Source organism: Monodelphis domestica, chromosome 4, assembly GCF_027887165.1.
Source record: "Monodelphis domestica isolate mMonDom1 chromosome 4, mMonDom1.pri, whole genome shotgun sequence".
NCBI classification, from domain to species: Eukaryota; Metazoa; Chordata; class Mammalia; order Didelphimorphia; family Didelphidae; genus Monodelphis; species Monodelphis domestica.
Window position 1 is genome coordinate 25220767 of NC_077230.1, and position 20282 is coordinate 25241048.

At 36.4% G+C, this 20282-nt stretch overlaps 1 protein-coding gene across 1 annotated transcript in view; it reads right to left on the bottom strand.

The window, feature by feature from the left end:
• TSPAN7 (tetraspanin 7) overlaps positions 1-20282 on the bottom strand; it is a 122625-nt gene that overhangs the window by 17159 nt on the left and 85184 nt on the right. Inside the window, exons 2-4 of the mRNA XM_001366966.5 lie at positions 6574-6762; positions 3746-3820; positions 1372-1467 (exon numbers count right to left, since the gene is read on the bottom strand). Coding sequence (XP_001367003.1) covers positions 1372-1467; positions 3746-3820; positions 6574-6762 — 360 coding nt within the window. The remainder of the gene's footprint in view (positions 1-1371; positions 1468-3745; positions 3821-6573; positions 6763-20282) is intronic.

A 20282-nucleotide genomic window follows, 5' to 3' on the forward strand; every position in this document is an offset into this window, starting at 1 on the left:
CAAAAAATATATGTGTATTTCAATCTGAGCCCATCATCTCTCTTTCAGGAGGTGTGTAGTATGTTTCACCATGAGTTTTCTGGAACTGTGGCTGATCAGCACTCTTAAGTCTTCCAAAAATGTTTTTTATCTTTACAATATTGTTGTTATTGAATAAATTGTTCTCTTGGTCATCCTCACTTCACTCTGCATCAGTTTACAGAATTATCCCCAAGTTTTTCTGGTACTATACTCTTCAACATTTCTATAGCAAAATTACAGTGAGAAAACTAAAGCCATTCGTTGAGTTTCCTCTTCTCTCCTCTTCATATTTAAACCCTCTGATATCATCTCCCAGTCTCTTCTCCTTGCCAAGACCACCTTTTCTACATGTACACTTGATCTCAATCCTTTCCATGTTCTTTTGAAGACTACCTTCAAAATTATATTCCTTTTTCTAATCTTTGATATATCTATTTATTGATTCCTTTGATGTTGACTTCAAATATAACCAAGTCTCCCCAAGTCTTAATTCATTTGACTCTACCAATCCCTCAAGCATCCCATCTCCCTTTCTTAACCAATCTCTGAGAAAAAGCTGTCTAGTCATTTCATCCACTTCTTCTCCCTCACTTCACAATCCTTTGACTTCTGATTGCATCAGTCAACTAAAATTACCAATTATCTTTTAAATGATAAATCCAATGGTCTTTTTCTATACTCATCCTTTTTAATCTGTTGCCTCCATTGACCTCCTGGAAGGTCTCTCCTTTTGGATTTTTCTGACTATTCTCCTTTGATTTCCTCCTATCTATCAATTTAATGCTTCTTAGACTCCTTAGTTGAATCATCATCCCTATGCACTTGTTAACTTTGGGTATACATCAAGGCTCTATCCTGGGTGCTCTTTTCTCTTACTCTTGGTGAATTTAAAAGCTCCCATGGATTAAATTGTCACTTTAATTCTGATCACCTTTAGATCAATATAGTTAGCTCTAGATTCTCTTTGGAGCTCAAATCCCCACAAAACCATCTGCATATTGGACACATCAACTTTCCAGTGGTAACAATTCTGCTATTATTAAAGTATGTGTTCAGGAATGAAAGGCATGTGTTTAGTTACAAAGGCATTTGACCCAAGAGAGATTTGCTTTTTCTGTGGAGTTAATATCTGAGTAAATTGTTGAAAGCCAATCTTTAAGAATCTGAGCTATTTTTCTCTCTCAAGCAATGACATGATAAAAAAAAATCACCAAATAATAGCAAATACCCACACCTGAGAAGGCTGTATAATTAATAATAATAGCACATCACAAACTTGAAACTGCAAGTGGTGACTGACTTTGCAGAGAGTTCTCTCCTTAAATTTCTATCTTGCCACTTTAAACTTACACTCTCCTGAACATCATCCACTGCACGGCTTCTCTCATCATTCCCGTTGTAATTATGCATGGCTTCAGTGTATGTCCTGAGGAAGGTATCCTTGATCTAAGGAAGGAAAACAGACAGGAAACACAATGTCATCTCACTGCTTGAAAAGCTCAGTCAACAACAAGTATTCATTAAGTGATGACTATGTGCTGGGCACCATGCTAAAAACTGGAGACACAAAGTAAAGCAAATTTATGTTAACATGCTAGTTTTCATTTCAAGATCATCCTTTTGGGATGGATATAGATGTGTGTGTGTGTGTGTGTGTGTGTGTGTAAGCTTTTGTTCCTGTGAGCTGTGGTTTATTGGCAGTTTCCCAATATAAATAATTATAAAATGCCTAAAGCTTGAGGGGACAGGGGGGCTCAGAAATCACTTAATCTGAGTCTCTTCTTTTTAAATAGGAAGGAACTAAGGCCTAGAGAGATCCCCTAAAGTCTTTTATAACCAGAATTTTTTGTTTGCAATATAAAAAAAAAAACAAATTAGAATGAAGCTTTACTTTGTTTCATGAGTTGTATAAGCATGGATGTCTGGTATTGCCAATACAAATGGACAAGCTGGTCCAGGAATTAAACAGGAGACGAGTAGTTTGAATTTATCTTCAGGGATTTGAAAAACTCCTTTAAATACTCCAAGCTTCTTCTAGAAACAAAATTCTATCTTTTTTAATATCCAAATCCTACTAGCATTATTGGTCTAGATGAGAGACACTGAACACAAATCTTATAAGAACTGAAAATGAATTTAAAAAGTCAAGGACTGTGTGTGTGTGTGGTGTGGGGGAGAGGAGGTATGGAACAGTAAGCAGCGTGCAATGTGAATCAAGGAACAACTTCAATGAAGAAGAGAAAAAAGATGTCATTAGACTGCCAGAAAGAGAAAGCTTATGACCTAGTTAAGGAGGAGGATGACAGGAGGGGAGGAAGATTCACCGTATATTGAGGAAGGGGACCCTAGTAGCAAACTCATGGGAGATCCAGAACAAGAAGAGTCTTACAGGATGGGTAGCCATGAATAGGTTGCTATTTGTATTGCTGGAGGGGATATCTAAACTGATAGAATCATAGATTCACTTAATCATCTGAAAAGCATAACTTAGGGCAGGATGGTGCTGAGGGTAGTGAATTGACTGAAGAAAATGATCTATTACTAAAATAATACCTCTTGTCACCACCTGGGAATACTAGGGGCATGGTTCTGTCATCTAGATGTGAATAGATATTTAATGAAGTGGAAGCAGGGGACCGTCAGAGATGGGATAGTATTAGTTATGTGGATGAAAAGCTGAACCAAGATAAAGAGAATACTACATTTAAAGTCAGGGTCTAGTTAGTTTCTCAAACCATATGATTTGACTTTGTGTTCCCTTCCATATTTTCATTCACTCTTGAAGTAGAATTCTAAAGAACAGGTCATTTTAGGGGATATTAAAACCAGCTGTGGAAATTACTACTTCTCAGAAAAAAAAGACTGATAGACTTCACTGACCAACACTTAGGGAAAAGTAGAGAAAAGATTTTTCTTCAATTCCCCACTTTGAATTTTTGGTATAGCTTAATTTATTGATTTTAAAACCTTAAACACACCTATCTATATGTATTTTATTGGGGAAGATATAATATTTGCAATATAACGAAGAAACTAATTCAGTTTGGTTTTGCAGCCTTGGAAATCCTCCCTCTGTTAACCTATCTATACATCTTACAGAAAGATCTATGTTTTACTATCCATAAGCAGAGGACAAACTGAGGGAGTAGAAACACTGAGGAAAAGCAACTGCCTGACTACAGTGGCTGAGGGGACATGACAGAGGAGAGACTCTAAACAAACACTCTAATGCAAATATTAACAACATGGCAATGGGTTCGAATCAAGAACACATGTGATACCCAGTGGAATCACGCGTCAGCTACGGGGGGGGGGGTGGGAGAGAGGAAAAGAAAATGATCTTTGTCTTTAATGAATAATGCATGGAAATGATCAAATAAAATACTATAAAATTAAAAAAAAAGAAAGATCTATGTTTTAAAAGTACACTTATTCATTATTATAAGCTTTAGCATTGTAACAGGGCTAGAGAATGGCCTTTCATGATGGATGCATAGAGACTGCTTAAGAATAAAAATCCAATAACTAAGGATCCTAACTTTGTCCAAATCTGTTCACTTGAAATCATAATTTCAGCCCATACTGTAGCTAGAAAACTACCACGACTCAATGTAAACAGATCAAACTTAGTGTTTTGTATGTGCTTTGCACACTTTTAGGAGTTCTGATGACCCTTCTCTTCCAAAAACCCTGAGACCCCATCCCCTGATCTGTGTGCACTTACCTCATGACGAAACACAAAACCTGAGATTCCAGCCACCAGCTCAGCCAAGAACACCAGGGACAAGAACATGGCATACTGGGGGGGAAAGGGACAATATCAAATGTGAAGAATGAAAATTCATTAAAAAATTCTCTTTAGCATTATAAAGAGCTAAAAAGGTCTTAGAACTCACCTAGTCTGCCTCCTGTCACTTTAAAGAGGAAAAAATTAAAATCCAGAAAGATGGCATAATTTTCCCAAGGATACAGGCAGAGCTGGGACTAGAATGTAGTTCTAATGGCTAATATACGCATTTTTTCTTTCCTGTCCCAAAGGAACCTTTCCCCAAATTTTATTATCTCTAGTTGTATAGGTTTAGAATAGTATTTAGTGGTTTTACAGTTTGGGAAGGGGCCATATGGTAATTTCATAGATCTATAGGTCTATTTATACCAGGCTTAAATTCTTTTATGAGGGTAGTAACTATCACTTTGAAAATATGATTTTTCTCCCCCTTTCCTTTCTCCTTATGTCCAAAGTCAATACTCTCCCAGTCCTTGGACATATTAAGAGAAAAAAAAAACCTAATTTTTGATTTGTTCGTTTTTCAAGTTTTTTGATTTGCATACCCAATTCATTAACCTCTGCCTTCCCTAATATATTTATTCAAGGATATAAATTTCCCCAAGTACTGCTTTGGCTGCATCCCATAGATTTTGAAAAGATGTCTCATCATTGTCATTTTCTTCAATGAAATTATTGTTTCTATGATTTGTTCTTTAACCGATTTTGGAGAATCGTATTATTTAATTTCCAATTAATTTTTGTTTTGGTTTTCCATGTACCCTTACTAATGATTATTTTTATTGCATTATGATCTGAAAAAGTTACTTTTATTATTTCTGCTTTTTTGCACTTGTTTTCCATGTTTTTATGCCCTAGTACATGGTCAATTTTTGTGAATGTACTATGTGCTGCTCAAAAGAAGGTGTATTCCTTTTTGTCCCTATTTATTTTTCTCCACATATCTACTAACTCTAATTTTTCTAAGATTTCATTTACTTCTCTTTACCTCTTTCTTATTTATTTTTTGGTTTGATTTATCTAGAGTTAATAGAGGAAGGTTCAGGTCTCCCACTAGTATAGTTTTATCTAGTTCCTCCTTCAACTCCACTAGTTTCTCCTTTAGAAATTTGGATGCGATCCCATTTGAAAACCTTATTTTTGAGAAGCACTAGATGGATAATCCTATATGGATGTCCTATAATCCTACAGATGGATAGTAGGTAGTACACTTTGGACAAAGGACAATAGTATAAGTATATACATATGCTCTCATATATGTAGAAGACATAGCACATTAGTAAATGTATCTTGGCCCCTAGTCTCATTCCTTCTTTGTATGTTTTACTCCTAAAGTAAAAGTAGGGAAGGTGGATGAGGTCCTTTTCATCCCTCCTATGAAGGATGACAACAAAGAGACCAATTAATAGCATTTGTCAAAGTAGTTTCTTCAAAGTAAACTGAATTCAGACCAAGTCCTGTCATCAGATAGCAGTGAATGTTGGGTCATCAGATAGCAGTGAATGTTGGGTCATTACCTGGCAGGATTAAGTCAGACCAACAATGTGAGGCAGACTAGGCTCCATTTAATAAAATTTAACATAAAGTGGGGACCCTGACCTCCTTTCATTTACAAAAACTACTATAGTAATTCTCAGAAATGAATAGTTTTATGAAAGGCACCCTGAGCACAAAATGTAGACAACTGGCCAGTCAAAACACTAACAATACTAGCAACATCCCAACTCCAAAGTCTAACCATCCTTTCTGCTTTCTATACTGGAAACACACTTTTAACATTGGTCCTGGCAGCTGTTATTTTATGACTATAGTAAGTGACAAAGCAACTCAAGTAAGCAAAGGGAAGGTGAGTCTAATGTCTCAGAAGAGAGAATCACATTTTGTCTATTGTTAATAATTTTGCCTCTACTCCTTCACATTTCTCTAAATATAAGGGCAGTAAGGAAAGATAACACAACAGCTTTTAAGAGGTAAAAAGCCCAGCAGTAATTCTAGGCCAGGAAAAGGCAACCTGACATTGTTCAAACTTTCACTTGAGCTGTGCTCTGTAACACAGCTGAATTTCCATGGTTTGTGGCTAGACAGTGTTGATTTAGAGAGACGGGTGAATAGCCAAGTGCAGCCATGGTTGAGACAAGAAAATTGATTTCCCAAAGGGAGACATGGAGGTCACTCCAAATGGGAAGCTGCTGGTCAGGTTTCTGAGTTGCAATGAGGCTGCAGGAAATCTCCAGTATGGAATGTAAAGCCGGCATCAGGGCATTTTGCCATGAGATTATAAAGGGCATCTTTATATTCCCTAGCAACAACTTTTGCCAGCCAGTCTCGCAAAGAGGATCCACTTCTTTGTGTTAGGTTTAGCTAAAACTAAATTTTGCTTTGCATTTAGAGAGGAGGCAATGACTAAATGAGACTGTGGATTTTGATATTTTGAGAATTCTGCTCAAAGAATCATCATTCCTTGTCTATGTACTTTTTTAAAAATGATAGCTACCCAGGGCAGCTGGATAGCTTCGTGGATTGAGAACCAGGCCCTGAGAAAGGAGGTCCTAGGTTCAAATCTGGCCTCAGCCACTTCCGAGCTGTGTGGCCCTGGGCAAGTCACTTGACCCCCATTGCCTAGCCTTTACCACTCTTCTGCCTTGGAGCCAATACACAGTATTGACTCCAAGATGGAAGGTAAGGGTTTAAAAAATAAATTAATAAATAAAAAATGATAGTACAAGCAATTTCAATATTACAACACACATCATTGACACACTCACTAGTTTTAACATCCATGGGCTTCCACGACATGTGGCAAAGCATCCAAATAGGCCAAAGACCACAATGGTGGTGCCAGTCCCAATGAGTACATAGGGGGCATTGGTGGAGTTCTCTGCAATAAGAGAAATGTATGTGCCCAAAGTAAGCTTGCCCCAGACTCCAACTGCCAGAAGAATAACACCAGTAATCTGAAAAAGAGAGGAAAAGAAAAATGGTAGAATTTAATTAAGAGAAAGAGTTAGGATTAATATAAAACAACACAATTTTGCTTTTTAAAGTCAGATATCTAAAGACATCACGGCCATGATTCCAGAATTGGCAAATCATAATGTGTTAAAATTTTTTAACAAATACAAATTTTAAAAATATTCAACCCTTCTTACATCCAATGCCAAACCATGATGTATGAAATTGATGATGGTTTTCTAATGATTAAAACAGCTCAAAAAGATATTTCAGTTCTTACTTTTGCAAAATACACATAGGAGTTACAAGTCAAAATCTTCTCTCTAATAACTTCCTTCTCACACTGACATTTACTTCCAATCCTCCAACACCAGTAAATGTAAAAATTCAAGATTTTCTCCTGATATAGTAGAACTGAGTTCAAACCCTAGATTTTTACTTACTGTGTGAGGTCTTAGGCAGGACAGGATGTGGCACAGTGGATAAAGTGCTTGGCCTAAGTTAGGAAGACTCATCTCCCTAAATTAAAATCTGTCCTCAGATTCTTACTAGCTGTGTAACCCTGGGCAAGTCATGTCACACTGTCTCCCTCAGTTTCCTCATATATAAAATGAGCTGGAGAAGGAAATGGCAAATCATTCCAGTATCTTTGCCAAGAAAACCCCAAATGATGTTACAAAGAGTTGTACACAACTGAAAAAAACTGCAGAACAACAACATGAGGTCTTTGGCAAGTAATTTAACCTAAATAAGACTTTTTCTGTAAAACAAGAAAACAAGGATCCCACTCCCTTGGACTATTTTGAGGATGAAATTTATCTGAATGATAACAAATTTCAGCTACAGTATTATTATTCCTTGGAGAACTGGATGGCCTTTTTTTTTCTTTTAGGTTAAATGTTATTAACAAAATTACCATTACAACAAAAATTTCTATACAAAAGAATGTCTAAGCCCTACTGACAGACTATTTCCCCCACTTTTTTAGGCAATATTCTATACTATAAAATTCTAAGATAAAAGAAGAATTTGAATTCTTCTTCTGGACAAGGTGTACTTGTATTTGCCGAAACCCAAGAAATGCATTACTAAATGAGGGCTAGAGCATGTTCATAAATTCTAGAATTTAGCAACACATATTTATACTATTCATGTCCATTGCCCTTTTTTATTAGGAGCCAATGATATTCAGGAAGAAGAGTTGGAACATAATTGGAGAGATGGAAGTGGTGATATGGCATCTTTAAAAACATCTGAACACATAAATCTTATTGCTGATGGTGTTTTGTTATTACTAATAGAGAAATGGGCATTGGAAAGAAGTCAAATGATGCTGTTTGGCATTCTCTGCTGACATCTGGTGGACAAATAGAAAACATTTCTATTTCTCTTTTCCTCCCATTCATACCTACCTATTAAAAGAAAATATAACATTTTATATTCTCTCACATACAGTATTTAAGAAATGAGTTGGAGTTACCATAAAGGTAAGATATACTTGGGACCTGGATACAAAAGGACAGTAGATGTGTTTGTGTACATGAATATGTATATGTATTTATATATGTGTTTGTGTGTGTATATATATATAGATATACATATACATATACATATATATATGTATATATATGTTTATAGATGCATTTATCTACACCTATATTTATATCTTTGGATTTCTGTGAATTACTCCAAAATCAGATCAATGTCCTGAGAAATCAAGAAAACTTGATGTATGGTACAGTAATTTAATATTCAATGATTCAGTAATGTACTCGATATATGTCAAGGGAATTGCATAGATAGTGCATACTTGGCACTAATATGGCATTATTAAAATGAATTTATTAAAAGTCTCTCTCAATATTCTTGTGCGCAAGATGGAGAGACCAATCAATCCACAAGTATTCATTAAGTACTTAACAATGTGCTACAAACTGTGCCAATGCAAATACAAAAAATGAAAGATACAGGTATACATAAGGACATAGAATACATACAAAAGAAATACATAGAAGTTTAAATGCAACAGTATGTAGTTGATGGCTTGCAGGCAGTGATGGATTTTGTAAAGCAGAGGTAAGGAGAGAGTATATTCCAGACACCTGAGAAGACCAGTGCAAAGATATGGAGATGGATTTCATTGTGTGTGCAAGAGAAACAAAGACAATTCCAGATGGCCTAGACCACAGAATGGAGGAAAAGAAGAAATACTTAACCAAATTGGAAAGATGGGTTCATATATCATAAAGCGTTAACCAGATGAGTTTCTATTTTATCCCACAAGCAACAGAGAACAGCTGGAATATACTAAGTAGGCAAGTGACAAGGTTGATCTAATGGTAATTATTTAAAGAAAATGGAGCAGAGTAAGAAGAGACTTGGGCCTGGAAGATCTATTAGGAGGTTGCTGCAATATCTAGAAGAGAGGTGATGAAGACCTGGAGAGAAGGGGTGAGAGATGCTGTGGAAGTAGAAATGGCAAGATCTGCAATTGTCTGAATACTGGGGTGAAGGAAAGTGAGGAAACGTAGAGATGTAGATGACAACAGGTTCAAGTGGGTTTGGGATCAGTTAATTCAAATGGTTCTAAATAGTAGGATCTCCATGTCAATCAATGTCACCACAGAGCGAGGTCTTCAGAGGAGTGCTCCAGGGAGGAGAGCTTGACCTCAGCCCTGTTCCGTTAGACAGTGTGCTCCTGGAGGGCACTAAGAGAGCCATGGTGTCCACATTGAGGAAACAATTTTGCCATAGCCTACTTAGGTCAGATCACAGCTGGCATATCGTGTGGAGATCAGAACGCTGCATTTACAGAAGGACACTGACAAAATGAAGCAAGCTATGAGGATTGGTTAAAGTAACTGGGGAGGTTGAGTCTAGACAGGAGAAGACATAAGGTGGTGCATAATAGCAATCTCCAAGTATGTGAAAGGATGTCATATGGGGAAGGATTATACTTGTTCTCCCAAAGCTACAAAGCTACAGATATTAATAAAATACAGGTTGAATATAAGGAAAATATTTGCTGACAATTAGATATGTCAGAAGACAGTAAATTTCTTATCAATGGATACCTTCAAGTACAGACTGGACTATTGCTTCAAGCAGTAAGGGGAGTCTTATTGAGGAGGCCACTGGACTACATAAAACTTGGGTCTTGTTCATCTCAAATTCTGTAAGGTCACCATTTCTGCCCCAAACTTAGGTACACATGGAGTATAAAGTAACCTATACTTTATACTAATAACCAGTCACAGCTATAACATTAATTCATAAAATTTACCTATGCCAATGAATTTATATAAAATTTGTTAATATAGAAAACTGCACTAACACTGATGGGACACCTTGTATATATAGTTCTGGGAATCATCTGCATAGAGATGCTAATTGAACACGTGGGAGTTGATGACATCAGCAAATGAGATAGTAACAAGGGAAAAGAGAAGGGGACCCAATCCAGAGCCTTGGGGGACATGCCAAACACTTAGTGGACATGATTTGAATAGATTCAACAAAGGAGACTGAACAGGGGAAATGACACGGGTAGAAGTAGAACCAGGAGACTAGTGTCATAAAAATCTACAAAGGAGAGAGTATCTAGGAGGAAAGAGTAATCAACTGACAAAAGGCTACAGAGAGGTCAAGAAGGATGAGACCTGAGAAAAAATGGTTATGAGATTAGTAATTAAAAATGCAGGGATAATGTTGGTGAACAATTTCAGTTGAATCATGAGCTCCAAAGCCAGATTATAAAGGATTAAAAAAGAGAGTGACCAGGGATGGAATAGAACCACCTAAAATATATTGCTTTTCTTAAGGAGTTTAGCTCAGAAGGGAAGGAAATATACAGGATGGTAGCTCGTAAGGATGTTTAGAGTAATTAAAAATTTTTTTTGGAAAATTTTATTTAGTCAATTTAGAACATTATTCCTTGGTTACAAGAATCATATTCTTTCCCTCACTCCCCTTCCTCACCCCTTCCCATAGCCGATGTGCAATTCCACTGGGTTTTATTTGTGTCCTTGTAGATCAATTTTCTAAAATGAATCTGTTTGTAGGAAGCAGTGGGGAAATCTCTTAGAGATGGTAACAGATAGGACCAAGCAAGCATTTTGAGGGGCTGGACTTGGCAGGAGAAGAGCTGCCTCTTTTCAAAATGGGGCTCAAGCAGGCAGAGTCAAGATGGCGGCATAGGAGCAGAAAAAGTTCAGACTTCTGAATACCCTTCCTTACCAATCACAAACTAAATGATCCTAGAGGACTGAAAATCAAGCCAAACAACAAGAAAGAGCCAAAGAACCCTCCTTCTGGACTCAATCCAAAAGGTATATGCCCCAAAAGCCAGAATTTGAGAACACTCAGGTTTAAGGGGAAGGCAGAAGGAAGGTCCCAGGACCCCTTCCCCCCACAACTAGAGCTCTAAACCTCCAATGGCAGCGAGAACCTCTGGGAGGGCAGAGGCACTTGTGTGGAGGGTGTACCTTGTGGGCAGGGCTGTTCCAGGCTCAGAGTGTCAAACACAGACAGTGGGGAAGGAGCTTGAGAGGACTCGCAGAGCAGGCAACCTGGTCACAGCAGCTGAGACCCTCCTTATACACCTTTCCAGGAGGTTTTGACCTCAGAGCACATCCAGCCCAACCCAGCTGAACTTAATTCCATCAAAAGTCTTCAGAGGTGAGGGAAGCCCAAGCTCCAAAACCTCTCCCCCACAGACTGCATGGAGAGATCATCTGTCAAAGCTCCAAGAGGGGAGACTGACAGAAAACCACAAAAACAAAAAACAAAAACAAAAAAAAAATGAGAGGAGCAAGAGCACAGACAAATACGCAGAGTAAAGAAGGGGGGGGGAAATATGAGCAAACAACAGAAAAAGAAGAAAGAAATTACAATAGACAGCTTCTATATAGGCAACGAACAAAGAGCAAATGGAACAGAGGAGGGAGGATCATCAAACGATAAATCAGAAATCACAGCAAATTGGATACAGACATTTGGAAGAACTCAAAATGCAATTCAAAACACAATTAAGAGAGTCTCAAGACAATTGGGAAAAGAACTTAAAAACTAAGATAAGTCATCTGGAAACAGAAAATAGTGTCTTGAAAGGCAAAATCAACCAGCTGGAAAATAAGGCAAAGGAGATGAAAGATAAGGCAAAGGAGATGAACGATGAGGCAAAAGAGATGAAAGATGAGGTAAAGAGGATGAACGATGACCTCCAAAGAAAATCAGACCAGAAGGAGAAGGATGACCAAAAATCCAGGGATGAAATCCAGTCTTTAAGAACCAGAATACAACAACTAGAATCAAGTGACCTCACAAGGCAGCAGGACACTATAAAACAAAACCAAAAGAATGAAAAAAATTGAGGAAAATATGAAGCATCTCATTCACAAAACAGAAGATTTAGAAAATCCATCAAGGAGAGATAATTTAAGAATCATTGGTCTACCAAAAGACCATGGCAAAAGAAAAATCCTGGACATCATACTACAGGAAATTATTCAAGAAAACTGCCCCAATATTCTAGAAAAAGAGGGAAAAGTGGAGATTGAAAGAATCCACAGATCACCTCCTGTACTTAATCCCCAACTGATAATACCCGGGAATGTTAGAGCCAAATTCAAGATCTATCAGACCAAAGAAAAAATATTACAAGCTGCCAAGAAGTAGTCATTCAGATACCATGGAACCACAGTGAGGATAACACAGGATCTGCCTGCATGTATACTGAAGGACCAAAAGGCATGGAATATGATATTCTGGAAAGCAAGGGAACTAGGTCTATAAGCAAGAATCAACTTCCCATCAAAACTGACTATATTCTTAGAGGGGAAAGTATGATCATTCAACAAAATTTAAAAATTCCAAGAATTTGTAAAGAAAACACCACACCAGAACAGAAAATGTGATGTCTAAGCACAGAACTCAAGAGAATCATCAAAAGGTAATTTAAAAAGAGGGGGGAAAGGAAAACAAAACAAGCAAAAAAATAACCCTTTTTTTTAAAGAGACTCAATGAGTTAAAATGATATGTATCCCTATAAGAAAAGACATCATTGGAAACTCTTAAAAACTATTATCATCAACTGGGCAGCTAGAAGAATTACACTTAGAGGGAACAAGTGAAAAACTGTATAGGATGAAATAACAAGACATAAACAGGCATATAGATATATGTATGCATAAATACATATACATGTTTATATATATGTATACATATATACACAACTAGAGCTAAAAAAGAGGTTAATACTAAAAGAAATGGGAAAAGAAACAAAATGGGGTAAATTTATATCACAAAGAAGCTCATGGAGGGAGGGGGGAGAACATCAATACACTGGAAGGGAAAAGAGGTTGGAGATAGGAAATACTCAACTCTTACATGCATTGAAATTGACCCAAAGAAGGAAGAATAATCTAATCCATTGGGGCAGAGAATAGATTCGAACCCTATAGGGGAGTAGAAGGGTAACAAAGACTGGTGGGGAGGGAAGCAGTATAAGGGAGGGAGAGAGTGGTGGAGTAGTTTTAAAAAAGTTTTTTTTAATAAGGAGGGTAATAAGAAGGGAGTGGGGTAGAAAGGGAAGTAAAATAAGGGTGGGAACTAGGAGGACTGATTAAAAACAAACACTGGTGTAGAAGGAAATAGGGAAAGAAGAAAAGACAGGACTGGGAGTAGAAATCAAAATGCTGGGAAATACACAGCTGGTAATCATAACTCTGAATGTGAGTGGAATGAACTCACCCATAAAACGCAAGAAAATAGCAGAGTGGGTTAGAATCCAAAACCCTAACATATGCTGTCTCCAAGAAACACACATGTGGAAGGTAGATATGCATAGGGTGAAAGTAAGAGGATGGAACCAAATCTATTGGGCATCAACAGATAAAAAGAAGGCAGGAGTCTCAATCATGATACCTGACAAAGCCAAGATAAAAAGAAATCTAGTTAAAAGAGATAGGGAAGGTAATTACAGCCTGATAAAAGGTAGTATCGACAATGAGGAAATATCTGTACTCAACATGTATGCACCAAATGGCATAGCATCCAAATTTCTAAAGGAGAAACTAGTGGAGCTCAAGGATGAAATAGACAGAAAAACTATACTAGTGGGAGACCTGAACATTCCTCTATCTGAACTAGATAAATCAAACCAAAAAATGAATGAGAAAGAGGTAATAGAAGTGAATGAAGTCTTAGAAAAATCAGAGTTAGTAGACATGTGGAGAAAAATAAATATGGACAAAAATAAATACACCTTTTCACCAGCACATGGTACATTCACAAAAATTGACCATGTATTAGGGCATAAAAACATGGCAAACAAGTGCAAAAGAGCAGAAATAATAATTGCAACCTGCCCAGATCATAATGCAATGAAAATAATAATTAGTAAAGGTACATGGAGAGGTAAATAAAAAATTAATTTCAAATTAAACAATACGATTCTCCAAGACCAGTTAAAGAACAAATCATAGAAACAATTAATAATTTCATTGAAGAAAATGACAATGATGAGACATCCTTTCAAAACCTATGGGATACAGGCAAAGCTCTACTCAGGGGGAAATTTATATCCTTGAGTTCATATATTAACAAATTAGAGAGGGCAGAGGTCAATGAATTGAGCATGAAAATTAAAAAACTAGAAAGTGAACAAATTACAAATCCTCAGATGAAGACTAAATTAGAGATCCTAAAAATCAAAGAGAAATTAATAAAATTTAAAGTCAAAGAACTATTGATTTAATAAATAAGACTAGAAGCTGGTACTTTGAAAAAAACAAATAAAATAGACAAAGTACTGGTCAGTCTAATTAAAAAAAGGAAAGAAGAAAAACAAATTGATAGTATCCAAGATGAAAAGGGAGTACTCACCTCTAATGAAGAGGAAATTAAGGCAATCATTAAAAAGTATTATGCCGAATTATATGGCAACAAATATGGCAATCTAGGTGATATGGATGGATACTTACAAAAATATAAATTGCCTAGACTAACAGAGGAAGAAATAGATTACCTAAACAACTCCATATCAGAAAAAGAATTGAACAGGCCATCAAAAAACTCCCTAAGAAAAAATCCCCAGGTCCAGATGGATTCACAAATGAATTCTATCAAATATTCAAAGCAAGTCATCCCAAGGGTTATTCACTATGACCAGGTAGGATTCATACCAGGAATGCAAAGATGGTTCAATATTAGGAAAACCATCCACATAATTGACCATACTAACAAGCAAACCAACAAAAATCACATGATCATCTCAATAGATTAAGAAAAAGCCTGTGATAAAATACAACAAACACTCCTTTTGAAAACACTAGAAATTATAGGAATAGAAGGGCCTTTCCTAAAAAAAATAAACAGTATATATCTAAAACCATCAGCAAACATCATCTGCAATGGGGATAAACTAGAAGCCTTCCCAATAAGATCAGGAGTAAAACAAGGATGCCCATTACCATCTCTTTTATTCAACATTGTACTAGAAACACCATCAGTAGCACATAGAGAAGAAAAAGAAATTGAAGGTATTAAATTTGGCAATGAGGAGACCAAGCTATCACTCTTTGTGGATGATATGATGTTCTACTGAAAGCTAGAGAATCAACCAAAAAGCTAGTGAAAATAATCAACAACTTTAGCAAAGTTGCAGGATAAAAAATAAACCCGCATAAGTCATTAGCATTTCTACATATCTCCAACCCATGTCAGCATCAAGAACTAGAAAGAGAAAGTCCATTTATAATCACCCTAGGCAATATAAAATACTTAGGAATCTATCTGCTGAGACAAACACAGGAACTATATGAACACAACTACAAAACACTCTCCACACAATTAAAACTAGATCTAAACAATTGGAAAAACATTGATTGCTGATGGGTAGAATGAGTTAACATAATAAAAATGACAATCCTGCACAAATTAATTTACTTATTTAATGCCATACCCATTGAACTACCAAAAAACTTCTTTACAGAATTAGAAAAAACTATAACAAAGTTCATTTGGAAGAACAAAAGATCAAGGATATCAAGGGAAATCATGAAAAAAAATGCAATGGAAGGAAGACTTGCAGTCCCAGATCTCAAACTGTATTATAAACCAATGGTCATCAAAACAATTTGGTACTGGCTAAGAGAAGAGGAGGATCAGTGGAATAGACTATGAGTAAATGACTTCAGAGTTTTGGGGACCAAAACCCTCTATCTGATAAAAACTGCTGGGAAAATTGGAAGACAGTACAGGAGAGATTAGGTTTGGATCAACATCTCACACCCTACACCAAGATAAACTCAGAATGGGTGAATGACCTGAATATAAAGAAGGAAACTATAAGCAAATTTGGGTAACATAGAATAGTATACTTGTCAGATCTTTGGAAAAGGAAAGACTTTAAAACCAAGCAAGAGCTAGGAAAAAAATCACAAAATGTAAAATCACTAATTTTGATTACATCAGATTAAAACGGTTTTGTACAAACAAAACTAATGCATCCAAAATTAGAATGGAAGCAACAAATTGGTAAACAATCTTCATTGCAAAAATCTCTGACAAAGGTGGAATTACTCAAGTTTATAAAGAACTATACCAATTATACAAAATATCAAGCCATTCTCCAATTGATAAATGGGCAAGGGACATGAATAGGCAATTTTCAGTCAAAGAAATCAAAATTATTAATAAGTACATGAAAAAGTGTTCTTAATCTCTTATAATCAGAGAAAAGCAAATCAAGACAACTCTGAGGTATCACTTCACACCTAGCAGATTGGCTAACATGATAACAAAGGAAAATAATGAATGCTGGAGGCGATGTGGCAAAGTTGGGACATTAATGCAATGCTGGTGGAGTTGTGAATTGATCCAGCCATTCTGGAGGGTAATTTGGAACTATGCACAAAATGCACTAAAAGACTGTCTGCCCTTTGATCCAGGCATAACACTGCTGGGTTTGTACCCCAAAGAGATAATAAGGAAAAAGAATTGTACAAGAATATTCATAACTGCGCTCTTTATGGTGGGAAGAAATTGGAAAATGAGGGGATGCCCTTTAGTTGGGGAATGGCTGAACAAATTGTGGTATATGTTGGTGATGGAATACTACTGTACTCAAAGGAATAATAAAGTGGAGGAATTCCATGGGGACTGGAACAACCTCCAGGAATTGATGCAGAGTGAGAGGAGCAGAACCAGGAAAACATTGTACACAAAGATTGATACACTGTGGTACAATCAAATGTAATGGACTTCTCCATTAATGGCAATGCAGTGATCCTGAACAACTTGGAGGAATCTATGAGAAAAACCACTATCTACATTCAGAGGAAAAACTGTGGGAGTAAAAACATTGAAGAAAAACAACTGCTTCAATACATGGATAGAAGGGATGTGGTTGGGGATGTAGACTCTAAATGAACATCCTAGTGCAAACAACAACATGGAAATATGTTCTGATCAAGGACACAAGTAATACTCAATGAAATTGCGTGTTGGCTGCAGAAAGGGTGGCTGGAGGGGAGAGAGGGAAATAAAGTGATCATTGTAACCAAAAGTAAATAAATAAACAAACAAATGAAAATTAAAAAATAAAATAAAATAAAATAATGGGGCTCAATTAAAAATAGTAGAGGAAGATATTTGAATGACATGAGGGAGGTGGGGAGGTGGGGAAAGAGGGAGCCTCTCAGTGAATGACCTCAGGTGTTTTAGTATAGTCTATAGTGAAGTCCTCAGTTAAGGGTATATTAAGTTAAGGGGAGGGAAGTAGGTGCTGTAGAAGCACTGAGAAGAAAAGAAAAGGTTTAGAATAGTCATTGCTGTTCTTGGGTCATCAGACAATATGCTTCCCTGTTCTTACCTTCAAGCTGATTTTAGTCTGTTTCTTAGGTCTACAATAAAATAAAACACATTCTTTCAGTCCTTATCTCTACCCCCAGTCCCAAGAATAGTCATCCTTGTCATCTGCATGTGAACTGTTCATTTTCCTTTTCCTTCTCTGCAATACATCCATTTTCTCAAGGAGAATACTCTCTGCTTTGGGGTGCTAGATGTATGGCCACGGATATGGAATGGACATTTTTTTTTGGCTTTCCATTACTAGTACAGGCTTTATAACTCCGTCAGACAATTGTTTTTGCTGGGGACTAAAATACACACTTTTTTCCAAATAAGTAAATATACTTTATTTTAATAACTATGCCAGGTTTTTTTCTTAAGAAAAAAAAAATTACTTTTCTTTCCAATCAAAGAAAACACAGAAAACTGTGCTTTCAAAGACACAGCAGAGACATAAGGTAAACCACATTATGTGGCCTGGTAAAACATTACCACCTTACAACCTCTAGAGTCAACCACAAGTCACCACATCTAATAGAACTATCCATCAACAGCAGTGGTAAGGGTTTACCATCTTTGAGAATCAGAGCACTGGGGCTAGAAGAGATCATTTAATTCAACTCTCTAATGGTTTTAGTTCAACCTTTAGTGCACAGGTTCTTAATCTTTTGTGTATGTCATGGTCCTTTCTTGCAATCTGGTGAAATTTACTACTATAGTTTGTTGTCTATATTCTTAATTGAAGGAAATTCTAAATTTCAGGTAAAAGGTTGTGAAAATTAAAATGTATTTTTTTCTTTACACACATTCATGGATTTAAGAGCTTCTGGTCTAGTAAATACTTCAGAATTTATATATACATTTGGTCCTAAAAGTGACATGAGCAGTAAGTAAACTGAGATCTGAGAACCTAGCCAAAGTCAAGTAGGTAGAAAGGTAGTAAATAGAAGAGTAAGGATTTTCACCAGGTTTTCTAATTCCAAACCCATTATTCTTTTCATCATTACATACATCCATCTATGGCAGCAGCTCAAAATTTATGGTTACTAGATCACCTTTGGTTATTTTAAGTGTAAGTCTAATGACCAAGAAGAATTTTATAAAAAAGAAAGTGTTCCTTTGCAGAAACAGCTAGACCAACAATTGGGAATGTCTGTATATAGTTATTAAAATAACAAGTTTTGCAACACTCCAATTATCTGTCTCAAAGATTGCTATAAAAGTCTCTAGGTTGGATTGAATAATTTTAATCTTAAAAGGGACTCTAGGGGATGGCAGAGTGCCAAGTAGAGAAGCAAAATGGCTTTTTTTTTTGCTTCAGTTCATTTTATGTATATCTTATGACACACGTTTATATCTACACATATCACATATATAATATATAGCTTCACTTAGTGTAGGCCATATGTGATTTACTATTCAATAATAATATTCCTTACACCATGGTTACACAAAAAGTTGATAAGTGACCCAGGGAAATAATGAACAGAATCAGAGAATCTTAAGTCTGGAAGGACTCTGGAAATCATTTGAGTCCAATGCCTTCATTTTAGAAATGAGCAAACTGTCCAAAGTCTCAAAGCTATACTTGGTGGGACTGTTTATTTCTCAGTTACTTATGCTTTAATATTCTGGCTCAACTGCTCTTACTCCATACTCCATCTCATCAAGGGTCAAGGTACATGATGAAATGCTATAGAAGATTCCATGACCTCTCTATCGCATATTCTTTTAAGTTCCAATGGGATCAATATTTCCCCTCTACCATATCCACATAAGATGATTTTAATAAAGTCTTATAAGCAATATATATTTATATGTCATACTATATATTATAAGTATTATAAGCCGTTTATTTGACATGAAAGTTGTTTGCCATAATAATTTTTCTTTTTAGTTAGGAGTTGCGCTTTAGATGATATGAGGAATTTCCCCTGAGGAAACACAATCCTTTCGCAAACTCAATCAATCAACAAGTATTTAATAAACACCTACTATGTCCCAGGCATTGTGCTAGGAGTTGGGGATAAATGAAATCATTCCTATTGGATAGAAGTTTTCATGCTAATAAAAGAGACAAATGCATATGCAAAGTATGAAATCAACACTACATATGGACATATATAGGTATATATGTCCATATGTGTGTCTATGTGTATATATATGTTAAATATAAGATGGTTTTGGAGATAGGACATGAGCAGTTGTATTCATTAGGAAAAGCTTCTTGAAGAAAATATATCTTTTTAGTTTCTTTGTTTTGCAACTGAATATCCCTAGCTTCGCCAGGCCGGAGGCATACTGGCCACTCATCTGACAAATCCAATACCAACTGGCACAGAAGCTTAACCTTGCTCTGTTTTTCTGTGGTCCGCCAGTTCATCCTCCTTTAGTATCCTAGTGGTGCACCACCAATAGGTGATGGACTTAATGTAAATACCTAATTGGCATTAGCCCTACTGAACTCCAGGGACAGTCAATAGTCTGTTCCCAGAGAAGTAGAAAAGATGTCTGAGAAGATCTCAATCATGTTCCCCTCCTTAAATGGAGTGTTCACAGCTCTACTCTCTAAACAGAGAGGCAGACGTTACAAGTGAGGTTTGGGAAGACTGGAAGATGATTAGATTTCCCAATGAGGACTTTCCTGAAGGCATGGTGGAGAAGTCAGAG